At 47.6% G+C, this 21866-nt stretch overlaps 2 protein-coding genes and 1 non-coding gene across 4 annotated transcripts; all 3 read left to right on the plus strand.

Annotated features, from left to right (window-relative positions):
- Positions 1–2: 2 nt before the first annotated feature.
- On the plus strand, positions 3–19147 carry KAT14 (lysine acetyltransferase 14). 2 transcript variants are annotated; one of them, XM_053938753.1, is made up of 10 exons: positions 3–509; positions 2840–2958; positions 6269–6390; positions 8032–8213; positions 8741–9160; positions 10008–10579; positions 11076–11209; positions 11495–11670; positions 14726–14916; positions 17361–19147. In XM_053938753.1, exons 1-10 carry the CDS (start codon positions 254–256, stop codon positions 17532–17534), a joined length of 2346 nt encoding a protein of 781 aa, XP_053794728.1. In that variant the 5' UTR covers positions 3–253; the 3' UTR covers positions 17535–19147. The 2 variants fall into 2 exon arrangements, with proteins under 2 accessions (XP_053794728.1, XP_053794729.1); XM_053938754.1 differs by having other exon boundaries at positions 8744–9160.
- Positions 14408–14570, plus strand: LOC128786532 (U1 spliceosomal RNA). Its single transcript, XR_008430323.1, has one exon. It is a non-coding gene; the product is annotated as a U1 spliceosomal RNA (small nuclear RNA).
- Positions 19148–19522: 375 nt separating the features above from the next.
- On the plus strand, positions 19523–21458 carry BIRC5 (baculoviral IAP repeat containing 5). Its single transcript, XM_053938407.1, has 4 exons — positions 19523–20107; positions 20185–20294; positions 20416–20533; positions 20761–21458. The coding sequence occupies exons 1-4, from the start codon at positions 19994–19996 to the stop codon at positions 20839–20841; spliced, it is 423 nt and encodes a 140-aa protein (XP_053794382.1). The 5' UTR covers positions 19523–19993; the 3' UTR covers positions 20842–21458.
- Positions 21459–21866: the final 408 nt, after the last annotated feature.

Genomic DNA, 21866 nt, shown 5'->3' on the forward strand with positions numbered 1-21866 from the left:
CACAGGCCCGGCTCCTTAGAGGTTTGATTAAAGACGTTTGAAGGTCATTTGCATCTCACTTCTCGCCGGTGTTTTAACAAACAGAGGTAATCTGTGAAAGACCGGTTGTTTTGTTTAAGTTCTAATGCAGCCTCTGCAGCTTTAGAGCGGACAAAAACCCATTTCGTGTGTGATTGGTACTTGCACACTGGAGGCTTGGCCCACCTCTGAGGCTGGGGAGGAACAGCTCCTTGCTGGGCAGGCTCCCTCGAGGATGGCCAACAACGTTCACATGAGTGGGCTGCTCAGCCGCCACGACGATGAAGCCACCAGGACCTCCACCTCCGAGGGCCTGGAGGAGGGCGAGGTGGAAGGGGAGACTCTCCTGATCGTGGAGTCCGAGGACCAGGCTTCCGTGGATTTATCGCACGACCAGAGCGGGGACTCCCTGAACAGCGACGAGGGTGAAGCTTCCTGGATGGAGGAGATGTCCTACTACTGTGAGAAGTGCCAGAAGTGGATCCCAGCAAGTAAGGCTGTCCCTTGTGTTCTTTTTATAATTCTTCATGGCCAAGTCAAGCAGTAGTGGCTTCATGTTCAACAGATCCAGTTATTTAGATAACATAATGGAAAGAAATAATGTGGATGTTTTACACTCCCGGTGTAGAGATTATTTCAAGTTTATCTTTATGCAGATTAATAAACGTTTGACTTTTGTAAATTGATGTGCCAGGCCCAGAGTGATTTGAGCTTGCACATGCTTTTCATGCCTGCAGAAGACAAGCAGGGCTAACTTCCAAGAACTGAGGAAGATGAGGAGATGAACTTTGTCATAGGTCTTTGTCACTTGTGACACTCAAATTCTAAAGGTGTCTTTTGCAAAGTGTGCATTTTCAAATACATCGACCATCTGAAAGATGGCAGGGTTTTGTGAAGGATTACCTTGCATCTCCCCACATCTTTATTGCTATTAACTAATAGTAATGTAATAAAGAGTTTATGAACTTTGTGTTCAGTTTCAAATTACTGATTCCTAGTAATCAGTAATTACAGTAATTTGTAGCCTGAGTTCAGTTGGTGGAAGCTGGTGGGAAGGAACTGGTTTTATTAGATTAATTTCTGGAGAGTTTTGATCATTGGCTGACATACGTGTCTGTGCATTTTCTTAACAAAAAGTGGGCGTTTGCAAGGTGTTTGTGCTGCCCTGTTCCACGGCTTGTTGGGCTGTTCCCTGTCCTGCCTTGGTGGGTGATGCCTGCTGGCAGGGGCTGTGTGTGCCAGAGCTGGTGCTCTCTCTGAGCAAGTCAAACTGTCTTCTTCAGTGAGTAGAGAACATCAACGTTCAGAAACATGCCCACCCTTACAATGCCTGCAGCTGTTTAGGGGCTTGGGCCAAGCGAGCTGACCTCTGCTCACTCAGATAATGACCCTTGCTGTAAAGCTCTGGGGAGGAAAAGGACTTTGTGTGTTACTTTTTTCCCCTCCCCGTTGGTTTGTCACATCTGTGGAGCTTACGGCTGAATCTCAACCTTAATGTTTTCCCAATAATGTGAATTTAAGTTAGCTTAGAAAGATGCCCAGCCTTCAGCAGCCAGTTCTGGGGGGTGTTAGGAGCAAGCTGCAGAATTTGATACCTCTCCTCTGGCACTTGACATAAGATATACGCTGTTAGCAGTGTAATAGACAACTTCACATTCTGAGTTCTGGATTATCTGATCTGTTATTACATCCAAGAGCCAGATATTGCTAAACAGCAGTTGGCTTTGGTTTTGGTGGGTTTTTTTTTTGTTTGTTTTGATTTGGGGGGTTTGTGGGGTTTTTTTGGGGTTTTTTTGTTTTTTTTTTTTTTTTTGTGGTTAGAAATAATGAACTGTTTAGGTGGCACCTGCCTTGCAGATATGTCAGAGCTGCCCTTTTTGCCTTCTTAGAATTTGCCAAAATTTATAGTGCAAAAATCTGCTCTCAAGGCGTATTAGTAAATGTTCAGGTGTTAATTTAATGAAACCAGCACCAGACTATTAAATTACTATGCAGCAGAAGGAAATATTAACTTGAAATGTATTAATAAAAAAATGAAGCAGAGTTAAAGGTAGCATGAGCTACTAGCATGAGCAAGTGCTGGAGCACTTGATTTTCAACACTCAATTTGTTTTATTTTAGAAATATGTTCCTCTCTGCAGTTGCTGTGGAACAAATGCAAGGAGCAGAAAAGGCCAGTTGCAAAGCAATGGTAGCCACAGTGGTAGCCACGTTTACAAATGTGCAGAGTAAACGAGCTGTCAGAGGGAGATACTGTGCTTTTTCCTAATCATTCAGTTCTAGGGTGTTCTGTTGTCTCGTGTGAAAATGGCCAATGTGCTCAGGCAAATAATCACTTTTTAAATTTGAATTGCCATTTAGAAATTCTCTTAATCTACCAAGTGTTGGGAGTTTTCCCTCCATCCGATGCAGTTGCAACTTGAATTCTGCAATTCAGTATGGAACCAGGGTATCCATATGTTAAAAATTATACAGTAAAAGAGATGACATCCTTGTAGAGAAACATCTTTTGAGTGTGACTTCCCAGAAACACTCTAGTCTTAACATTGTTTTCCCTGTCCTCCGATTTTTCATTTTTCAATTGTTCATGTCTGTGTAAACTAACTCCTGGTGAGTTTAGAAGCCCTGATTCATATGATCTTTTTTTCCTGTGCCGTAGAAACATGGAATTAGAGCCAGTAACTTTGGGTGCATGGGGGTGTACAGGTGGTTCTGTCATTTTTGTTCAGACAAACCTGATCTTGGAAGAAATCCAAATTTACTTTGCAGCACTTATTCCTATAAAAGGGCCAAAAGATTGATTTTTACCTTTTCATTTTAGGTCAACTGAGAGAACAGCTCAGCTACCTCAAAGGAGATAACTTTTTCAGATTTACTTGTTCTGATTGCTCAGAAGATGGGAAGGAGCAATTTGAACGTCTGAGATTAACATGGCAACAAGTAAGTGAAATGTTTGTGTCAGCAGAACAGCCGTGGGACTTTCTGAAATTGTTGGTTGTTGTGTATATGCTACCTGGAAAAGGAGGATCAGGTATTGGTAACAAAGGAGCATTTGCATAAACTTCAGAAATTAATTAGCTGAGGATTGCCTGCACATGAGAACTTCAGCATTTGGCAGGGAAATTGAAAGATAATCATATAAACCACATTCCTTTTCTTTCTTTTTTTTTTCCTTCCCCTTATGTTGCTTATGAATTCATGGCTTCAAGCAGGTTTGGAAAAGCAAAATAAATACAATTTGGCTTCTAGGCACGAACAGTTTTTTGTGTCTAAGGAGATGTAAAACTGGGGAGGTGGCAACATAGAAACAGAAAGCTTGCCAGCTCCGTGGGTACAAAGCTCCAACCTGGCTGCTTGTACACTAGCATCAGTCCTTGCTGGAAGTCACTGTTCCAGTCATTTGCACACCTGAGCAATCAGAATATCTGTTTGCATCCTCTGGGCCCATAACAGTGTGTTGTCTCATAGAATATCACAGGATATTCTATGAGATCCAGTCATTTGCACACCTGAGCAATCAGAATATCTGATTGCATCCTCTGGGCCCATAATAGTGTGTTGTCTCATAGAATATCACAGGATCAGCTAGGATGGAAAAGACCTTTGAGATCATCAAATCCAACCTATGGCCTAACAGCACATGGTCAACCAGACCATGGCACTGAGTGCAGCATTCAGGCTTTCCTTAAACACCTCTGGGGATGGTGACTCCACCAGCTCCCTGGGCAGCCCATTCCCATGCCCAGTCACTCCTTCTGTGAACAATTGCTTCCTAATGTCCAGCCTAAACCTACCCTGGTGCAGCTAAGGTGTGTCCTCTCATCCTGTCACTGGTTGCCTGGGGGAAGAGGCTGAGCCCCCACCTGGCTGCACCCTTCTCTCAGGCAGTGCTAGAGATTGATAAGGTGTCCTCTGAGCCTCCTCCTCTCCAGCCTAAACACCCCCAGCTCCCTCAGCTGTTCCTCATAGGATCTGTACTCCAGATCCTTCCCCAGCCTCGTTGCCCTTCTTGGATGTGCCTCAGCACCTCAACATCCTTCCTAAATGGAAAGGCCCAGAACTGGACACAAGGCTGGAGGTGCGGCCTCACCAGTGCCAAGTACAGGGGAAGAATCAGTGCCCTGGTCCTGCTGGCCACTAGTCCTGATCCAAGCCAGGATGCCATTGGCCTCCTTGGCCACCTGGGCACGCTGCTGGCTGGTGTTCAGGCTGCCAGCAGCCAGTACCCCCAGGTCCCTTTCTGCCTCTCTCCAGCTGCTCTGTCCCCAGGCCATAGTGCTGCAGGGGGTTGTTGTGGCCAAAGTGCAGGACTCAGCAGCTGCTCCTGTTAAACCTCCTGTTGTTGGATTTGGCCCATGGATCCAGCCTGTCCAGGCCCCTCTAGATGGTGTGGGAGGCTTTGAAGTCCAGGTAGACAAAATCCACAGCTTTCCCTGGATCTACCAGGCAGGTCACCTGGTCATAAACGGAGGTCAGGTAGGAGCTGCCCCTCCTGAATCCATGCTGTAGGTGCCAAGTGGTGGCACTCAAGATGATCTGTTCCATAACCTTGCCAGGCACTGAGGTCAGGCTGACAGGCCTGGAGCTCCCTGGATCCTCCTTCCAGCCCTTCTCATGGATGGCTGTCACACTGGCCAGCCTTCAGCCACCAGGTACCCCCTGGTGAGCCAGGACTGGTGATAAATGATGGAGAGCAGCCTGATGAGCTCTTCTGCCAGCTCCCTTGGCACCCTAGGGTGGATCCCATCTGGTCCCATAGACTTGAGAGCATCTAAGAGACTCAGCAGGTCACCACCTGCTTCCTCCTGAATAACAGGGTTATTAATTCTGCTCCTGGTCCCCATCTACCAGCTCAGGAGGCCACTTGTCCTGAGGAAAGCTGCCAGATTGTTGAAAACACCAGCCAATACCATTCTTGGCTTTTCCTCGATTCTTAGCCATAGGCACTCAGCTTTGGCATCATGTAAGATAGTTGGGAACGCTGATTGTAACTCCTGCACTGCCTTCTCATGGTGGCCAGTGCAGGGAAAAAGGTTGGTGTAGGTAGGGGCTGTGCTGGCAGACTGGCAGAGTTTCACCAAGTTCCAGACTGGGAAAGCAAAGGCTGCTGGTGTTGCCCAGGTCTCTTCAGAGTGCCATGGGGAAGGGGCAGACAGAATGAAAATGGGTGAGGAAGAAAGCTGTGGCCACCTCCCTGGGCTTCCAGCAGCCAGAGCTGCTGCTGCTTCTGGGTAAGTGGAATTGAGAGAAATGGTCAAACTAACTTACCTGAAGCAGGAAGAATGGGGACAGTGATTTCTGGATTTTTTTCAGAGTATGTGGCCTCAACAGGTCTGTATCTTTAGCCAGTTGAAAAGAGAATTATTTTTGACATTCTGAGGAACTGTCCCACATGACTTTAAAACCCACAAAATCCTAGTTATCAAACTGAGAGGGGTTGTGAGGTAAAAATAGGGTGAAGGGGACATTAAAGCTGTCCATATTTCCTCATTTTGACATCTTTGACAAAGATTGGCATCCCAGAAAGCCAAGGTCCACTGTGAGGTGACCCATCTCCCTGAGAAAAGCAGATTTCAAACTTCTCTGAGGGTGAAATGCAAGTCATTATTTGAAGTAGTACCAAACTGAGGCTGGGTGATTGTTGAAAGATGATCCCAGCCTAGCTGAGTTTAGCTTTGTTCTAATAAATTAATTGAAATTAATTAAGTAAGCGTAATTAACAGTTGGTCCCCTAGGATTTACTTGAAGGAGGTGAAGTATTTTCCAAACCTGCCCTTTAGTTTGGGTGTGTAACAGGTCAGAGTGAATTTGGTTGTGAAGTGTGTGAAAGACCACTGTCACAGTGTTCCTGATATATTGGATAGCAGGATTACTTGTGACCTTTTTTTTTTATTTATCTGAAAGACTGTTTCCCTACCTCCACATCACATTCAGACTCCAGCTGTATTGTAATTCATTTATACAGCAGCTGCACAATTCTTGTGTCTCAGCACAAACCTGCATAACTAGGCAGCTTGTTAGTCCCCTGGGATGGAGAAATCTCTGGAAGAATGTGCATCTAACAATAGAAAGACAAGAACAGGCAGCATAAAACCAGGAAGAAGACGGATTGCAGAAGCTGCCTATGAGATGTTGCAAAAATAAGATATTTATGAGGGAACAAAGATCTGTGTGTGTGTGGCAGCCGTGGGGGTCTGTTCAGCAGAAAAAGCAGAAGGGATTCACTTGTGTCCAACACTTTCTGTTCCAGGTTGTCATGTTGGCAATGTACAACTTGTCTCTGGAAGGAACGGGCCGCCAGGGGTACTTCAGATGGAAAGAAGACATTTGTGCTTTTATTGAGAAACACTGGACTTTCTTATTAGGGAACAGGTAAAGACATGATATTTCCCTGAGGGTCTGGTTGGTGAGCCAAAGGAATTAAAGCCTGTCATACAGATGGACAAGAATCCTGGTTAATTTGGTGACATCTCTGTTGAGCCTTACAAGTGATAAAAATATTGAGAATCTGAATGCAGGCTTGAGGGGTACACTTGAGAAAGAATCAGCATTTCTTACTGGGGAAAAACAACCCCAGGAATGTCACACAAAAGCAATACAAATGCATGTGTATTGGATTATTTCTTATCTTCCTTTATGAACCTGCAGAGAATTGAGTTTTTCTGAACAGTCACAATGGATAGGCTGATCATGGTATTGCCAAACTTTAGGGACAAAAAAGTGATCCAGCAAAATTCCTTGGCTATAAAGCTTGCAAGGACCGAGTTCTTGAAGAAGAACTGAGCCTCACCTTTTAGATTGCGTCAGATCTTAATGAAATGGCTCTTACATAGTAGGTGTTAAACAACTGAAACATTTTTCACACTGTCAGAGTAGGAGCCCCTCTCATAGAGGGCAGCCTTCATTTTCCAGGTGAACAGCACATTTCTTCTGAGCGTGCTGAAGCTGTCAAACCCAAGCCTCACTGTTAATGTGTGTGCTGTGAGGCAGGAAAGGAACGGAGCAATCCTTGGAAGTTGTAGATTTGATTGACTTCACAGTTTCTTTTCTTCCCCAGGGATTTCTTTGTTGTAAGATCTGGCCTTTCTTCCTAACTAGATCTGGTCTTTGGCTTTGCTTCCAGTGCTTGTTTGTGCCTCCTTGCTCTGTTCTCAGAAATGTTAGCATTTATCCTCTCTGGAAGCCACAGGGACCCTGACAGGAGGGCAGCTGGTGGCCCATTGTCCCTCATTCAGGGAGCCAATGCCTCCTGGGGTTTGCTGCTGCCTTTTGAGACTTGCCTTGGGAACTGGGCACTCCTTGCTCTGATTAAAATTCAGAGAGTGATTCCTGGCCTCAGACACAGCCTTCCCACTTGCCTGGACAAGCCACTGAAGGAACAGAGACAGCTGAATTGTGTGTGTAGCAGTACAAACCGTGCAAAGATCTTCCTTAGCATATTGAAGTGCAGCTTACCCAGATTTACTGTAACACTCCAGACTTTGAGCTGCAGCAGCTGGGTTTGATCCCCCACCTTTGAGGTTCAGTACCTCAAGGTGTGTAAGGGCAGCACCTGGGCAGCAGTGAACACCAGCTCAGCCAAGCCTTGGCGGGTACAGAAGTTTCTGCATGTGGAGGTGTGCAAAGGCAAGAAGAAATCCTGAGATTCTGGGCAACTGAGGTTAAACTCTGTTCCATGAACCTGACTCTCCAGAGTCCAAGGGAGTCCCTCAGTTATTGGCTACAAGGGCAATTCTTCAGTATTTCTTCTCACCTCTTCCCTAAGTGTCATCTTAGTTAGCCCTGTCACCAGTTCCTAAAGGAACAAAAAATGCTCAGATGCCCATTAGGAGTGCACGGCCCAGCAGAGGGAAAGGCTTAAATGCAGGTCCCTGCCTGCAGGGGGCCGAAAACGGGCTTCAGGAGTAGTTCAGTGATTGTGTGTCAGTGCCCCTGGCAGAAACACTCTGTCCAGGATGGAAACACAGCTGGTGCATGGGGACCTAACCCTTGTTTTCCTCTCTCCCACCACAGGAAAAAGACCTCAACATGGTGGAGCACTGTTGCTGGCTGTCTCTCTGTGGGGAGCCCTTTGTTCTTCCGCTCGGGGGCACAGGAATTTGGAGAACCGGGATGGTGGAAGCTGGTTCATAACAAGCCCCCAACACTGAAACCTGAAGGAGAGAAGCTGTCAGCATCTGCACTGAAGGCAAAAGGTACCTCTGTCCCCAGTAGTGTGTAGATTCCTCACTGGTCCAGAGCTGAGAGACATGAGAAAAGTTCAGTTAAAACCAGTTTGTGTGCATGGACAGTTCCTCTGTTTTGTTCTGCTGTAATGGTTGGCTGAAGAGAACTATGGTGCTTATGCTGTAGTGTGAGAAGCCTGTTATATTTTATTACCTTTCCCCATTGTGCTGACTTACAGGGTTTTGAGGCTTGTGCAGAGTGGTTTTGGTTGGGTTTTTTTTTTAGCTGAAATCCACAATTTTCCCACTTCTCTGTACCCTGGGGAACGTGTTTTATCTTTTGTCACTAGATGTAAATTCTCCTCTGTGTGGAGGAACAAAATTTGGGCTTTAACGAGGCTTTATTCATACACTGGCTTAATGCTACGTGTCCCAGAGTGAACTTACTGGTCACATTGAAAAGCCCATCTTTTAAGCTCTGTAGTCAGTGTGGTTTTGACTGCACAGTGAGAACCCAGTGGCTGCAGGAGCTCAGAATAAGCGAACCCCTTCTCTAGCAGCTTCCAAGCCCCCGCTGGATCCCATCATTACCGTGGAGGGCCTTCGGAAGCGGGTGAGCCGCAATCCGGTCGAGTCCGCCATGGAGCTGAAGGAGAAGAGGTCCCGCACCCAGGAAGCCAAGGACATTCGGAGAGCGCAGAAGGAGGCGGCCGGGTTCCTGGACCGCAGCACTTCCTCCACTCCCGTCAAGTTCAGCAGCCGCTGCCGCCGGCCCGACATCGTCCTGGAGAAAGGAGAGGTCATCGACTTCTCCTCGCTGAGCTCGTCCGACCGCACGCCGCTGACCAGCCCCTCTCCGTCCCCGTCCCTGGACTTCTCTGCTCCCGGCACGCCGGCCTCGCACTCGGCCACTCCCAGCCTGCTCTCGGAAGCGGATCTCATCCCGGATGTCATGCCGCCGCAGGCGCTCTTCCATGGTAAGGGCTTTCCTGTAGAGATGAACCCTCTGCGGTTTTCTAGGAATATATTTTTAAAAAGAAGCTCCCAGTGAGCTGCAGGATCCTTTCAGGGTGAGATGGAAAGTAACTGGCAATATTCTGTTGTCTTAATTGAGTGTGAGAATTGACTGGTTTTCCATACTTTTATCACCAGCTTCTAAGGCCAGAAGAAACCCCCATTGTCGTTTTCTGAGAGATGCTGAATAAACAGTGGGTAGACTTCACACAGCAACTGCTGGACCACTCAGCATTAGCATTTCACTGCAACACAGATAACAGTGTTATGTAGCAGGTCTAGTTTTGTCTCAAATGTTTTTCATGGGAGAAATTTTATTCCCACGGTAATACCCCAGTATTTTATAGGTTTGATTGTGCTGATTAGCAGATGCTGCATTTCAGTGAGATTACAAAGCAGTGATGCAGGCTGAATTCTCTTAGTTCCTTAAGGAGCCAGTCTTCTGGGTGACAGAATAGTGAGGGTATGCTAGCTGAAGGTACAGCTCACCAGCTTGACTTTTTGATTCTCCAGTCTTTGGGAATTTTCAGCAGCTTAACGTTCCTCAAAGAACATGTGCTTGCAGCTCAGGAGGGACACTATTTCCAGATGCCAAATTACAAGACAGGATTGATTCTGTGTCCTGAATTGTACTCTTTTCAGCATCTCCCATCCAAAATCAGGAGATCTGGCAGTACATAGAAAATGAAGTGTGTTGGATAAACCCACATTATTGTTCCTTAGCAGGAAAATGCTGTGGCAGCCATTTTTGATGTTTTGATGTTTAAATTATTTTTTCTTTCCCCTGGACTATTTTGATCTATTCCACAGATGATGATGAGATGGAAGGAGATGGAGTCATAGACCCAGGAATAGAGTATGTGCCCCCTCCCAGTGGGACAGCTGGTGCTGGCACCATGATAGCAAGCAGGAAAAAAGTGAAGACAGCTGAGCAGATCAAGCAGGAGGTGGAGAGTGAAGAAGAAAAAACAGAACGGATGGAAGGTGACAGTGAAGATCCTGAAGAGTCAAACACACCCTTGCAGGTGAGAGGACGAGACAAGGGGAAGTCACAGCTGGAGAAGGATGCTAAACCCAGAGTTCCCAAGCACACCTCAGTTAGCATCTATGAGGAAAAGCTGCTGCTGAAGAGACTGGAAGCCTGTCCCAATGCTTTGAGCATGACCCCAGAGGCCCGGAGGCTGAGGCGCAAGCTGCTGGTCAGGCAGGCCAAGAGGGAGAGAGGACTCCCACTCTTTGACTTGGACCAGGTTGTGAATGCTGCATTGCTCCTGGTTGATGGGATTTATGGAGCCAAAGAAGGTGGTGTCTCCAGGTCCCCAGCAGGGCAAGCAACATACAGAACTACTAGCCAGGACTTCAGGATCTTGGACAGATACCAGGTGGGTGTTCCCAAATCTAGGTTAGCTTTTGGCACTGGTTATTTTAAAGCTTTTGCTGCAATCAGCAGTGTCACATTAAGGTTATCTGTCTCCTAAAGTGAAAAGGAACAAGACTCATTTTGGCTTGGGGCTGTGTCCCCACCAATGCTCTCCTGAGTCCCTTTCTTCTTGGGACATGCTGGTTCAGCTATCTGTCTGTCAGCACCACAAATGTTGCTGTATTTGTACTCCAGCCCTGCCAAAATGCTGGTGGTGGAGGCCTGGAAGTACCCAGACAGCTGGGTGCTCTTTCATGTGTGTAGGAGGGAGATGACTTGCAGCACTTTTAGGCTTGAGCACCAAATTTGGGAGTGCCCAGCAGAGTCCAGAGGTGGGACCACTATGGTCCAGTCCACCCTGTCACGCTGAGAGGCCCTTACTCTCCCTCCATGCAGGTCCCTTGTTAAAGTACTGACTGACCTTCCTGCAATTGTTGTGCATTTCTTTGTGCATGCAGACGATGCTGCCCGCTGCGAAGGGATACCGCCAGCAGACAACCAAGTTTCTGTACCGCCTGGTAGGCTCGGAAGACGTGACAGACCACAGTATTGTCAGCCCTTACACCTCCCGTGTCCTTAAACCCTACATCAGGTACAGAGCGTCTGAGCTTGCTCTTGGCTTGTGCACCGCCAGCCCACGGAGAGGACACCTTTCTTGGGCAGTGCTCCTCACTCCTCCTCAAAGTACAACCCAGTGCACCATGGTAACCCTGAAGGGAGAGTGTTTGATTTAGCTGAGTAGTGAAACGGATTGCATTCTTTATTTTCCTAAAGTTGAGCATGTCAGAAGATATTTCATGGGCAGTGCCCATTTAGCTGCAGTGGCAGTTCTTGTTGCTCACTTGCTTTTTGTATTTCCTTTTCACGTTCCTGGCAGACGTGATTATGAGACAAAGCCTCCAAAACTCAGGCTGCTGGCAGAAATCCGGGCGAATCCACACAGGAATGATCTCAACTGGAAGGCTGAGCCAGAAGCACCCATTGATTACTGCTACGTTCGCCCTAATCACATCCCCACTATAAACTCCATGTGCCACGAATTCTTCTGGCCTGGTAAGATTCCTCCAGTGCTTGGGTTTCCAAGAAAGAAGTGATATGTTCAGAAAAAAAAATGTTCTTGGGCCAAATTTTACTTCAGTCTGGCTGGTTCTTAGAAACCCATTATCTGATGTTACAGGAATGTATTTGAGGCGGAGGCTGGGTTTGGTGTCTTTGTCTCTTGAGATCGCATAGAGCTGGGCAATTAGGCCCTAATTAGCACAGCACTTACAAAACTAGGTGCTAATAGGAGTAGTCAGGTAGTTTAGTAGTTAACTAAACTTAAGCATCCAGTGAAATATTTTGCAGAATCAGGGGTTGAAATAAACAGATTTATACCGGAGATCACTGTTCATTACCTTTGTGAGAAGGTTTCTTCCTAGCAGCCCTAAGCTGGATATGTCAGAGTGAAAGTTGGGAAGCCTATGGAGGAGTGGCTCACTGGCTCTGTTCAGCCTGGAGAGGGGGAGACTGAGGGGAGACCTCATCATGGGCTGCAGCTTCCTCGGGAGGGGAAGCAGAGGGGCAGGCACCGACCTGTTCTCTGTGATGACAGGACTCGATAGAACAGCCCTGAAGCTGTGCTAGGGGAGGTTTAGGTTGGGGATTAGGAAAAGGTTCTTCACCCAGAGGGTGGTTGGGCATTGGAACAGGCTTCTCAGGGCAGTGGTCACAGCTCCAAGCATGCCCCAGAGGAGTTTGGACAACGCTCTCAGGCACATGGTGTGATTCTTGCGGTTGTCCTGTGCAGGGCCAGGAGTTGGCCGTGATCCTTGAGGGTCCCTTCCAGCTCAGCTTATTCTGTGATTCAGTGAATTGCTTTTACAACTGTAGGCTCTGCTGTAATGTTCTTTTTTTCTTCAAGCCTCGGTATTTACAAGGTATGGGAAAGATTAGGTTTGTATTTTTCTGTGTTATTTCTGGACCTGCAGGTTCTTTGGGGACAATGGCTGCCCTTTCTGGGGGCGGTTATGGGGCTGCAGTGTTTAGTTCTTCTGAAATAATAACAGGGATGTTCATCTGCTGCACGCATCAGCTTCTGATCAGCAAACAACGCAGCAGACTAATTTAGAGAAGGCCAGTACAAACAGTACACACCTTATTCCAGGTAACTGTTTGCTGTGTGTTTTGATTTGCCGATGGTGATTCAGCAGGGCTGTAGTTCAGCAGTGCCCGTATGCCGCAGTCAGGATGGGAGCTCTTTTTGCTGCTCATTATGCAAATTGCACAGTGTGGGGGAAATAACCCGGCACGCCTTTCCTTTCACAAGCTGTTTGAGAGCTTGTGAGAGACACTTGCAATCCCAGCAGAGGCTGAACCACTTTGTCATAGTCTCTCCTCTCCTGATAATGCATTTGAAGTTCTGGCCAATTTGGGTTGCACCTTCATTAAGTTCTTCAGGACTCAGCCTGTTTTATTTAACATAGGGAGCATGGGTGTGTTCCACCCAACTGTGAACTGTTCATCACTAAATCAGAAAGCTGACACCCCCATCAGTCTCCAAACAGGAATCCCAGTTTTTTTCCGTGGTGAAAAAATTCTGATCCTGGGATATGATTGTTGCACCGTGGTTCTGTTTAGCAGGAGAGGGAAGTGAGGAATTGATGCAGGACGTAAAGCCCGGCTGCATAGGGTTTAGTTGATACAGCTTGGGGGTGGGAGGCAGGGATATGCAACTGGGTGAGCATCATTAAACCAGCACTTAGTTCTTGTATCCCTCCAAATCCTTCCTTTCAGAGCTGTTCTTGCCTCTCCCAAGGCAGAGCTAGGTTTCCAGGTGGAGAGATTCCCCAGTGTCGTTTCCCACAGTGCCGTGCTGCCCTAACGGGAAACCTCTCCCTAGCAGGGAGTGTCTCCAGTGGTGAACCATCCTGAGCTAAGCATCTTCCTACAGGAAAAACTGCACCACTGCAGAGACACCAGCGCCTGGGGCAATGAGTGTTCTGTCCAGACACGCTGCAAGGCACTCCACAGGCAGCGGCAGCCTTGCCTTAATTAACACAGCTCTCTATTGCCAATCGATCCCTCCCACGTCTTGCTCCACCCAGCTTACTCTCCAGCAAGAAAATAACTCACCCACTTCTTGGTGCCTGGTGCCTTATGAAGTCTTGCATCTCATCAAGAGTGATTACTGGAAAACAAACTCTGTTATTTTGTTACCTTGTGTTCCGAATACATTGCAATTGCCAGCTTCAGGCTGAAGCAAACGTTTCTGGCCCATCTCCTCTGTGTCTTGCATCTCATTTAGGGTCTGTCCACACAAATTACCCAGCGGTCAGTCTCAGTGCCTGGAGCTGACAGGCTGTGTGGATGCTCTGGGACTGCAGCAGCAGGGTGACTGGGCAAGGTCACAAACTCCCAGTCTCTCGCTTGTGTCCAGCCTCTGACTCACAGAAGCACCACTGCCTGAGAGGCTACTTCATCCCCCAGATTAGAGAATTTGCATGCTAAAAGCAAGTGTTTAGATAGCGTTGGAAGCTGTGGTCGGGCTCACAGTACAGCTCCACAACCAGCTGAGTCTGCACAAGAGGCAGCAGTAAGAGCTCCAGGCAAGATGGAGGAAAAAGACAAGGAACCATAGCAGGCAGTGCTACCAAAGCTAAAGCCCAGTTTCATGTGTGCTGCTTCTAAAGAGAGTTAAGTTTCAGTTTCATCCTTGAGTCATTTGAACGGATATCAGCTTTATTAGTGTTTCCACGCAAGCTTCCCTGCTAAGCAGATCCTGTTTTGTCTGTTTTGTTGTATCATCTTTTCCCTTACCTGACAAGGGAGGCACCAGGATCAGGCACCTGGTTTTCCCAAGGCAGGGTTCATCCCCTGCACTCTGGGTGTCCTGACCCCTGGGATTTCCCAAAATGCAGGAAATTGGCTGCATAATTTGTAGTAACAGAGGACTGCTCTAGCAGGGGCCCTGGACTATTCTATGATGCTGTGATCTCTTGCTATTACAAATTCGAAATAAAGGTGAAAAGATGGGATCAAGTGTTTCTAAACAGCCTGAAACCCCTGGAATTGAACAACACTTTTGGTTTGCAGTCCTTCCAACTGCTGTTTCTCCCTTTCTCCCTAGGAATCGATTTATCAGAGTGCCTGCAGTATCCAGACTTCAGTGTTGTTGTCCTTTACAAGAAAGTTATCATTGCCTTTGGCTTTATGGTGCCAGATGTGAAGTACAACGAAGCTTACATCTCTTTCCTGTTGGTGCACCCTGAGTGGAGAAGAGCTGGGATTGCAACCTTCATGATTTACCATCTTATCCAGGTAATGAAATGAAATCATCCCGTGAATCTGCCAAAGATCCAGCTCTCACTTCTTCCTTGTGTGCACACATGCAGATATTAGAGAGTAGGAACCCTTTGTGTGAATGTTTATGGGAGGAAATAGCTCCTGCTTTGGAAGTCAAAATGTGTTTAGGAAAACAACCATCCTGGTCATGTCCTCAGAATTAGAGGGATGCTGCACACTTCAGCTGTCTCGGCGTTAACTCTGCGTTCTTCAGTGGTCAGTAGTTTATGTACAAGGGATACTGTAAACGGGGGGTTTAAGCAGAAAATGAAGTAAGAGTGGGCAGGGTCAGTTAGAATTATTGCAGCTTTCTTGACTACACCTGGAGGTTTATTCCATGCATTAAATCACTTACTGATCTCAATCACTCACTTTTGCTTTTGTACTCTGGTTTCAAATACAGCCGAGTTAATGATGAAGCGTTTGCAACCTCATTGTTTAAACTGGCTTGTACTGTGCCTTGTTCCACAGCAATATTTGAGAAAATTAATCTCAGCTATCTGAATGGGTGATGTTAGAGGAGTTAAACTTCATTAAATCTCTAAATGAATACTGTTATTCAAGTGGCCTTAATTCCACTGACTTTCTTGAATTAAATTGCAGGAAAGGCAGCTTAATTGTGACTAAGGATGCAGATACATGTCCTTTACAGAGCCCAACTCCACAGTTTTACCACTCCCTGAATTCTCTTGGCAGAGCTGCCAATGGGAAACCTTGTAATCAAGATGAGCTTCACTAACAAACACTCACCATTGAAACTGTTTTATCCTCCTCCTTATTTGGCTAAAGCAGGGTAGGGAGTGCTGGCAGAGCCCTGGGGAAAGTGATCCCTACTTTGGAAAAGCACTTTGCTCCTGGGCCGCCTGAGGGTGACTGCTACCTGCACAGCTCTCTGCAGTGCTGACACAGGCCTCTAATCAATATCCTGTAAACTCACCCCTGGCATCTCCCAGGCAGCTCTGTGTCAGGTGTTGAAGGAAATTGCTCTCAGCTCAGTGTGTTGATGTGAGATGTCAACACCCAGTGGGAACAGGCGCCAAGGTTTGCGGGGATCCAGCAGGTGGACTCTCAGAGACTTCCCTCTCCAGCAGAGCTGGGGTGCTGGAGTCAGCCACAGAAAATCCTCACACCTTCTTGTAGGATGTATCACATCAATTAACCTAATCCTGCTTGCCTGAAATTCCTTGTTGAGGAAAGCCGAGCAGATCTGAGAGATTTGAGTCTGATTAGGCACGCTAGCAGTGAGAGATCAGCACTGTGTGTTTGGCTCACGTGAGGTTTGTTTTGCCATTGCTGACTTGCTGACTGTGGTAGAAGGGGTTTAGTCCTGTGCAATAATGGTGGTTGTGACCTTCTGTTTGTCAGTCTCCAGGTTGTAGGTGCTGCTTTGCAGCCTCTTCTCTGTAGCTTGAGACACACTGATGCTCTGCTTTGATTCAGAGTAGGTTGCTGACTTTGGGATCAGTGTGCTGAGTTTGGGGCTGAATTCTTGGGAACAGTATAACTTAACAGGAAAATGGTTTGATGCAAATAGTGGTGGCTGGTTTTGCTGTCAGAATTTATCCTCTCATCATCTATACCAGAGGAATAAACTGCATTTTCTTAATGATCTCATTCAAATTTTCTTTTCCCCAAAACAGCTTCCAATTATTTATTTTTTTTCCTTCCCTCCTTAAATTCCTGAGAGTTTTCCCCTTGAATGTATTATCTTGGAGATTTCCTAGAGGGTATTACTGTTCCCACTTTAGAATTACAATACACTCAATATACATGGAATGCTATTAAATCACTTGATGAAAGCAGAAAATAAATTATTTCACATTCTTAATCAGAGTGTTGCTGGTTGGAATAATTTGGGATCTTCAAGGTAACTTCAGCCATGCTGTTATTTGCTGTCTGAACTGAATTTCCTGCCTTCTCGGGAGGCGAGTGCTGTGCCCTGAAGGATGGGAGAGGAGCTGGGTGGGATAGGCAGGAATTCCAGTGTGACAGCACAGAGGTGCTCAGGCAGTCCCAGAGAGCTCAGCTCTGTTTGCTGACAGGGAGGAGTGCAGAGCCTGATCCTCTGGCATGTTTTGTCTTTTCTTCAGGCCATTGTATTTGAGATCAGGGCTGTACACCAAGATTATTTTTAATTAACAATTACTTTAGTAATTTACAATGGGCAGATGACAAATTATAATCCCAAACCTTTCATTGTCAGACAATCCACGTTTCCCAGAAACAAAGGCTTGGAGGAGCAGCAGCAGCGCTCCGTTTGCTGTTGCTATGTGTGGTAACTCCTGTGACTTTTCTCGTATTTCCTCAGTACCTTGGTTCCCTGAGCTGATGAATCTCCTCACCTCCGCATTCCCCCAGAGGCTGTCTCGTTCTCTTGCAGTGATATCTCCTTTTTTTCCCCTCTCCCCCTCCCTTGGCAGACCTGCATGGGCAAGGACGTCACCCTTCACGTCTCTGCAAGCAACCCTGCTATGCTGCTCTACCAGAAGTTTGGATTTAAGACCGAGGAGTACATTTTGGATTTTTATGACAAGTATTACCCCTTGGACAGCAAGGAGTGCAAGCACGCCTTCTTCCTCAGGCTGCGGCGCTGAGCTGTGGGAGGGGTCTGGGGAAAAGCCCAATCCATCCAAAAAACCCCCCCAGCTTTTGGTGGAGGATGTTGGCTGCCACAGGAGAGCTGGAGCACGCTGGTGTGTTCATACTTAGGACTTTGGATGTCAGCAGTGAGATGTTGTGTGTGGAAAATGCAATCCAAGAGGATTGATTCCTGTGCTCCAAGGGGAGAGGCCTGGAAATGCCAACTAGGGTACACTGAAACCACTGGAAAATGGAAATTCCTTATGGGAAATTTTCCTGCCACTGTTAATTTGGAGAGCCTCATTTGGAAACAAAAATATCAAACAAAAAAGTGTTTCTCACTTCAGAGGGGCTCCATAGATTTCAGGTTTTGAAACCTATCCAAAAAATATTGCAGGTTTTTTGTCTCTTGTTTTTGTTTATGAGCAAAAATGAACACCTAAACTTAAACCATTCAGTGTTTCTGTGGTTTGATTGCTTTGTTAGGAACTGTCTTGACTCTGTGAAGGGAAATAAGGTATTGGTGCCTGTATCTGGATGTTAACGTTAGAAAAGTCCTGCACATGCCAGAACCGTGGTTCTGGAACCGTGTTTCAGGACTGCTGAAGAACGTGTGGATTCCTGTTATCCTGAGCACAAGGCTCAGAGGAGACACCTTTGTTTTGCTCCTTCCTTGCTGCCTTCCCTTCCCCTCCTTGCTCAGTGTGAAGTTCTCGTAGCGCGCAGTGTTTTGTGTTCAGGAACGGTGTCAGGTGGGTTTGTTCTAGGCGAGGTAGGGCACCACAGCTGCCAAGTCAGCTCTTGGGAATCTTTCCAGCTCCCTGCCGGTTGTTGTTCTGCACATCAGCCCTTTGGGCACAGCTCTAGCCACAGAGCAGCCTCGCAGGCTCCAGCACCCCCCTTCTCCTGCTACAGGCGCTCTGGCTGGAGGAAACCCAGAGCAGAAGGCAGCGGGGATCTTTGAAATGCGGGCTCTGGTTTGTAGAAGCAGCTTGGAGGGAGGACAGGGCAGAGGAGGCCCAGAGATAGTTCTTGGAAGCACCTAGGCTCACCTAGCAAAGAATAAATAGAAATACCCAAGAATTAAAAAGTACAACCCCGAACACTTTCTCTGGTAGTGGCTCTTGTCCTTTTCCACAATGTAGCAGCTTCTCTCTCTGCCTGCTTTTCAGTGCAGATGAACAAAAAGCTGCACCGACCAAAGGTCAGGCTGTGCGTTTTAACTACGGATCACATCCATTGGGATGGTCCTTTTACATCAAGCCCACAGAGAGCTACACACCAAATGTGACTTTTGTCCTTAATCCATTGTGTGTACCTGTTGGCTACCTGACTGTAGCAGTAATTGCCTTAGTGGAGTCTTCATTTTGGTAACAGAAGAGAAAGGGACAAAAAAAATATGTTTTTGTGTAGCCAGTGTCCTTCATCACCAACACAAAACCAGTGGTATTGGAAAGGAAAACCAGCCCAGCCAAGGGTTGTGTGTCTGAACATCCGTGCACATTTCTGCCTGTTTCATGACTGTGAAAATTCTCAATGTTCTTAATGTTATGAGTTAGCTGGACTTTGAAAGAAAAGAAATATATGTCTTTATGAATGGAATTAAAGCCCTTCCTTTGGAAAAGCCTGTCTGTAGTAATACTGTTTGTTAATATGTCTCTCCATCATCTTATTTCATTGGAATCTAGCAAACTCCAGTATGGCCCTGCGAGGATGTGTGTGGGCAGCTGACCAAAGCAAAAAACTCATTTCTCTACGGGCACCCCCAGAGAAGGCACACACAGGCCTTAGCAAGCTCCTCCTTTCCAGACAGAATTAGGAAATATAAAGTATTCTGAAGAAGATGACCAGTTCTGCATTGTGTTCTCAAAGGTGACCATGAAGATTTTGAGGACCTTCTTGCTCTGTGGCTTTGTCCCTCAGGGGCGGCCAAGCGCTGACGCTGTTACAGCAGCCTTGTGTCACCTGCTGAGCTGCAGCCAGCTCGTTTTATCCCGGTCCCTCGTTTAGCCCCAGATCCTCAAAGGCAGTGAAGTGACCCTCGGGGCGGGAGCCATGGCTCTGTAAGGGGTGAGATTCTTCTAAGGTAGAGAGGCAAGCAGACAAACGGTGTTCCCAGCCCTCTGCTTCCCTCTTGTGCCTCGGGAGCCCGGCTGGGTCAGCGAGCTGCGCTTGAGGAGCCAGCACCGCCCTGCTCCGCGGCACGGCTCCTGCCGCAGCGGGGCAGCGGCCGCAGCACTGAGAGGAGCCGAGCGCAGCTCGACAGAGAGCAGCTCTCCCGGAGAGTGAAGGCGGAACCTCGCCCTGTCCGCACAGGGCAGCAAAGCCCCGGCGTTTCCCGGAGCTCTGATTCGCTGTGACGGGGAAAGGCCTCCTCTCGGCTGGCTCGCTGAGGGCGCCGTGAGGGCGGCGGGCCCGCCCCGCTCCCGCCCCGCTCCCGCCCTGCCCCGCGCGCAGCCGTTTGAACGGGGCCATGGCGGGCCGGGCCGGGCTGCCCGCCGTGTGGCAGCTCTACTTCGACTCCGTCCGCGCCGCCACCTTCCACAACTGGCCCTTCACCGAGGGCTGCGCCTGCACGCCCGAGCGGGTGAGCGCGGGGCCGGGGCGGCGGGGCCGGGCGGCGGGAGCGGGGCCGGGCGCTGACGGCCTCCCCTGTGCCCGCAGATGGCGGCGGCGGGCTTCGTGCACAAACCCAGCGAGAACAGCCCCGACGTGGCGCAGTGCTTCTACTGCCTCAAGGAGCTGGAGGGCTGGGAGCCCGACGACGACCCCCTGTGAGTACCGGGGCATCCCTCGGCCTCCGCCCCGGCCCGCGGGAACCGCTGGTGGCAGCCGAGGGGCTCGGCAGGGCAGAGCTGCTGCCTTCTCTTTTATTTTCTTTTCGCCTCTTTTCAGGGAGGAACACAAAAAACACAGTGCGGCCTGTGGTTTTCTTTCTCTTCAGAAAGAACCTGCTAACCTGACGGTGCAGGAGTTCCTGAAGCTGGAAAAAATGCGAGTGAGAAAGGCACTTGTACGTACTCGGCATCTTGTCTTTGAATTGTTCGGCTGGCCTCGTTCCTTACCACGAGGCTTTGAGCAGAGTGCTTTGTGCATCCAGGTCGGGCTGGATCAGCCGCTGTGCCCTTTCCTGGCTCTCAGCCGTGCTTTATGTGGGATGCATCCTGCTTTCTCCTCGAAGCTGAACGATACTCCACTTAGTGGTAGACAGTAACGTCATGTTATTTTTGCTCTTTGCAGAAAAAAGAGGTTTCTCAGATGATGACCAGGGTTGAAGATAAAGCCAAGATCCAGCGCTGTAATATAAAGAAGCTGGCCTAGACTGCTGCAGCTTCATAGCTGCCAGTGGCATCTGTCTTGTCCACGTGCTGTGGCACTGCCCCTGTGACTGAATGGCCGTGCTTCCTGAGGCTGCTTCCAGACTGCCTGTCCCTGAGAAGCAGAGGCAATTCTGCTTCACTCCTCCAAGTCTGTCTGGGAAGTACCTGGGGATTGATGCATTGCATACAAAATCTTTTTCTGCAGGGACTCTCCTAATTTTCCTGCTGTTTTTTAAAGGATTATTACTTGTGGGTTTACTTGGGTTTTTTTTTTTTTTTTTTTTTTTTGTTTTTTTTTTTTTTTTTTTTTATCCACCTGTTTAGAGATATTGCTGTCTCATAGATATACTGGTAGCTCTGGTGCTAAAACTTGTGTTTCTCATAGGAGTTGACATGTGTTTCCATGTTTGTACTGAATATACCGATGCTTCTAGATACTTTGGGACATAGAAAGGGGAAGGAGTTTTAAAAATACTTCAGGGATTGAGGATTGTGGCTAATAACACTGAGTTATGCCACACCTTGGTGTGCCTGGTATTCTTGTAAACTTCTGTTTGTAGTTGGCTGCTGCCTCGTGTTGATGCATTTATAAATAAAAGTTGAAGGCAGAAGAGCAAAGTAGTTTTACTCGATTTTCTGGAGGACAAGACTCTGACCTTTACTGCAATGGGCTGCACTGACTGCAGTTTTAACATCAAAAAGGAAATTAAGCTCATCAGTTACAGCTTGCAGTGCTGTTGCTCAAGTGTCAAACTCTTGTAAGCAGTGTTCATCAGATATTATAGACTTTTCAGAGACATTGAAATTTATTGGTGCCTGGGAAGGTTTGGTTTGTCCCCTTGCTTGGAAAGGAAAAGAAAATTTGCAGAATAGAGTGCAGTCAGAGGGGACTTGTGCTCTGAACTGCTGGAAAGGAACGGGGCAATCTTGGAGAAACTCTTTGACTGTTAGAGGGCCCAAGCTGATCACACAGGGTCGTGGATTCTCCAGACAGAACTGGACACACATAAGCAGGTGCTCCCAAAG

The sequence above is a fragment of the Vidua chalybeata genome, chromosome 3 (assembly GCF_026979565.1).
Source record: "Vidua chalybeata isolate OUT-0048 chromosome 3, bVidCha1 merged haplotype, whole genome shotgun sequence".
NCBI classification, from domain to species: Eukaryota; Metazoa; Chordata; class Aves; order Passeriformes; family Viduidae; genus Vidua; species Vidua chalybeata.

What these genes read in the sequence shown, in the direction of transcription:
- BIRC5 (XM_053938407.1), top strand. Translation starts at nt 19,994, where the DNA reads ATGGCGGGCCGGGCCGGGCTGCCCGCCGTGTGGCAGCTCTACTTCGAC. An exon ending in GAGCCCGACGACGACCCCCT is followed by an intron (nt 20,295 to 20,415) that starts GTGAGTACCGGG and finishes GCCTCTTTTCAG; the next exon opens with GGAGGAACACAAAAAACACA. An exon ending in TGCGAGTGAGAAAGGCACTT is followed by an intron (nt 20,534 to 20,760) that starts GTACGTACTCGG and finishes TGCTCTTTGCAG; the next exon opens with AAAAAAGAGGTTTCTCAGAT.
- KAT14 (XM_053938753.1), top strand. Translation starts at nt 254, where the DNA reads ATGGCCAACAACGTTCACATGAGTGGGCTGCTCAGCCGCCACGACGAT. An exon ending in GCCGCAGGCGCTCTTCCATG is followed by an intron (nt 9,161 to 10,007) that starts GTAAGGGCTTTC and finishes TCTATTCCACAG; the next exon opens with ATGATGATGAGATGGAAGGA. An exon ending in CCACGAATTCTTCTGGCCTG is followed by an intron (nt 11,671 to 14,725) that starts GTAAGATTCCTC and finishes CTTTCTCCCTAG; the next exon opens with GAATCGATTTATCAGAGTGC.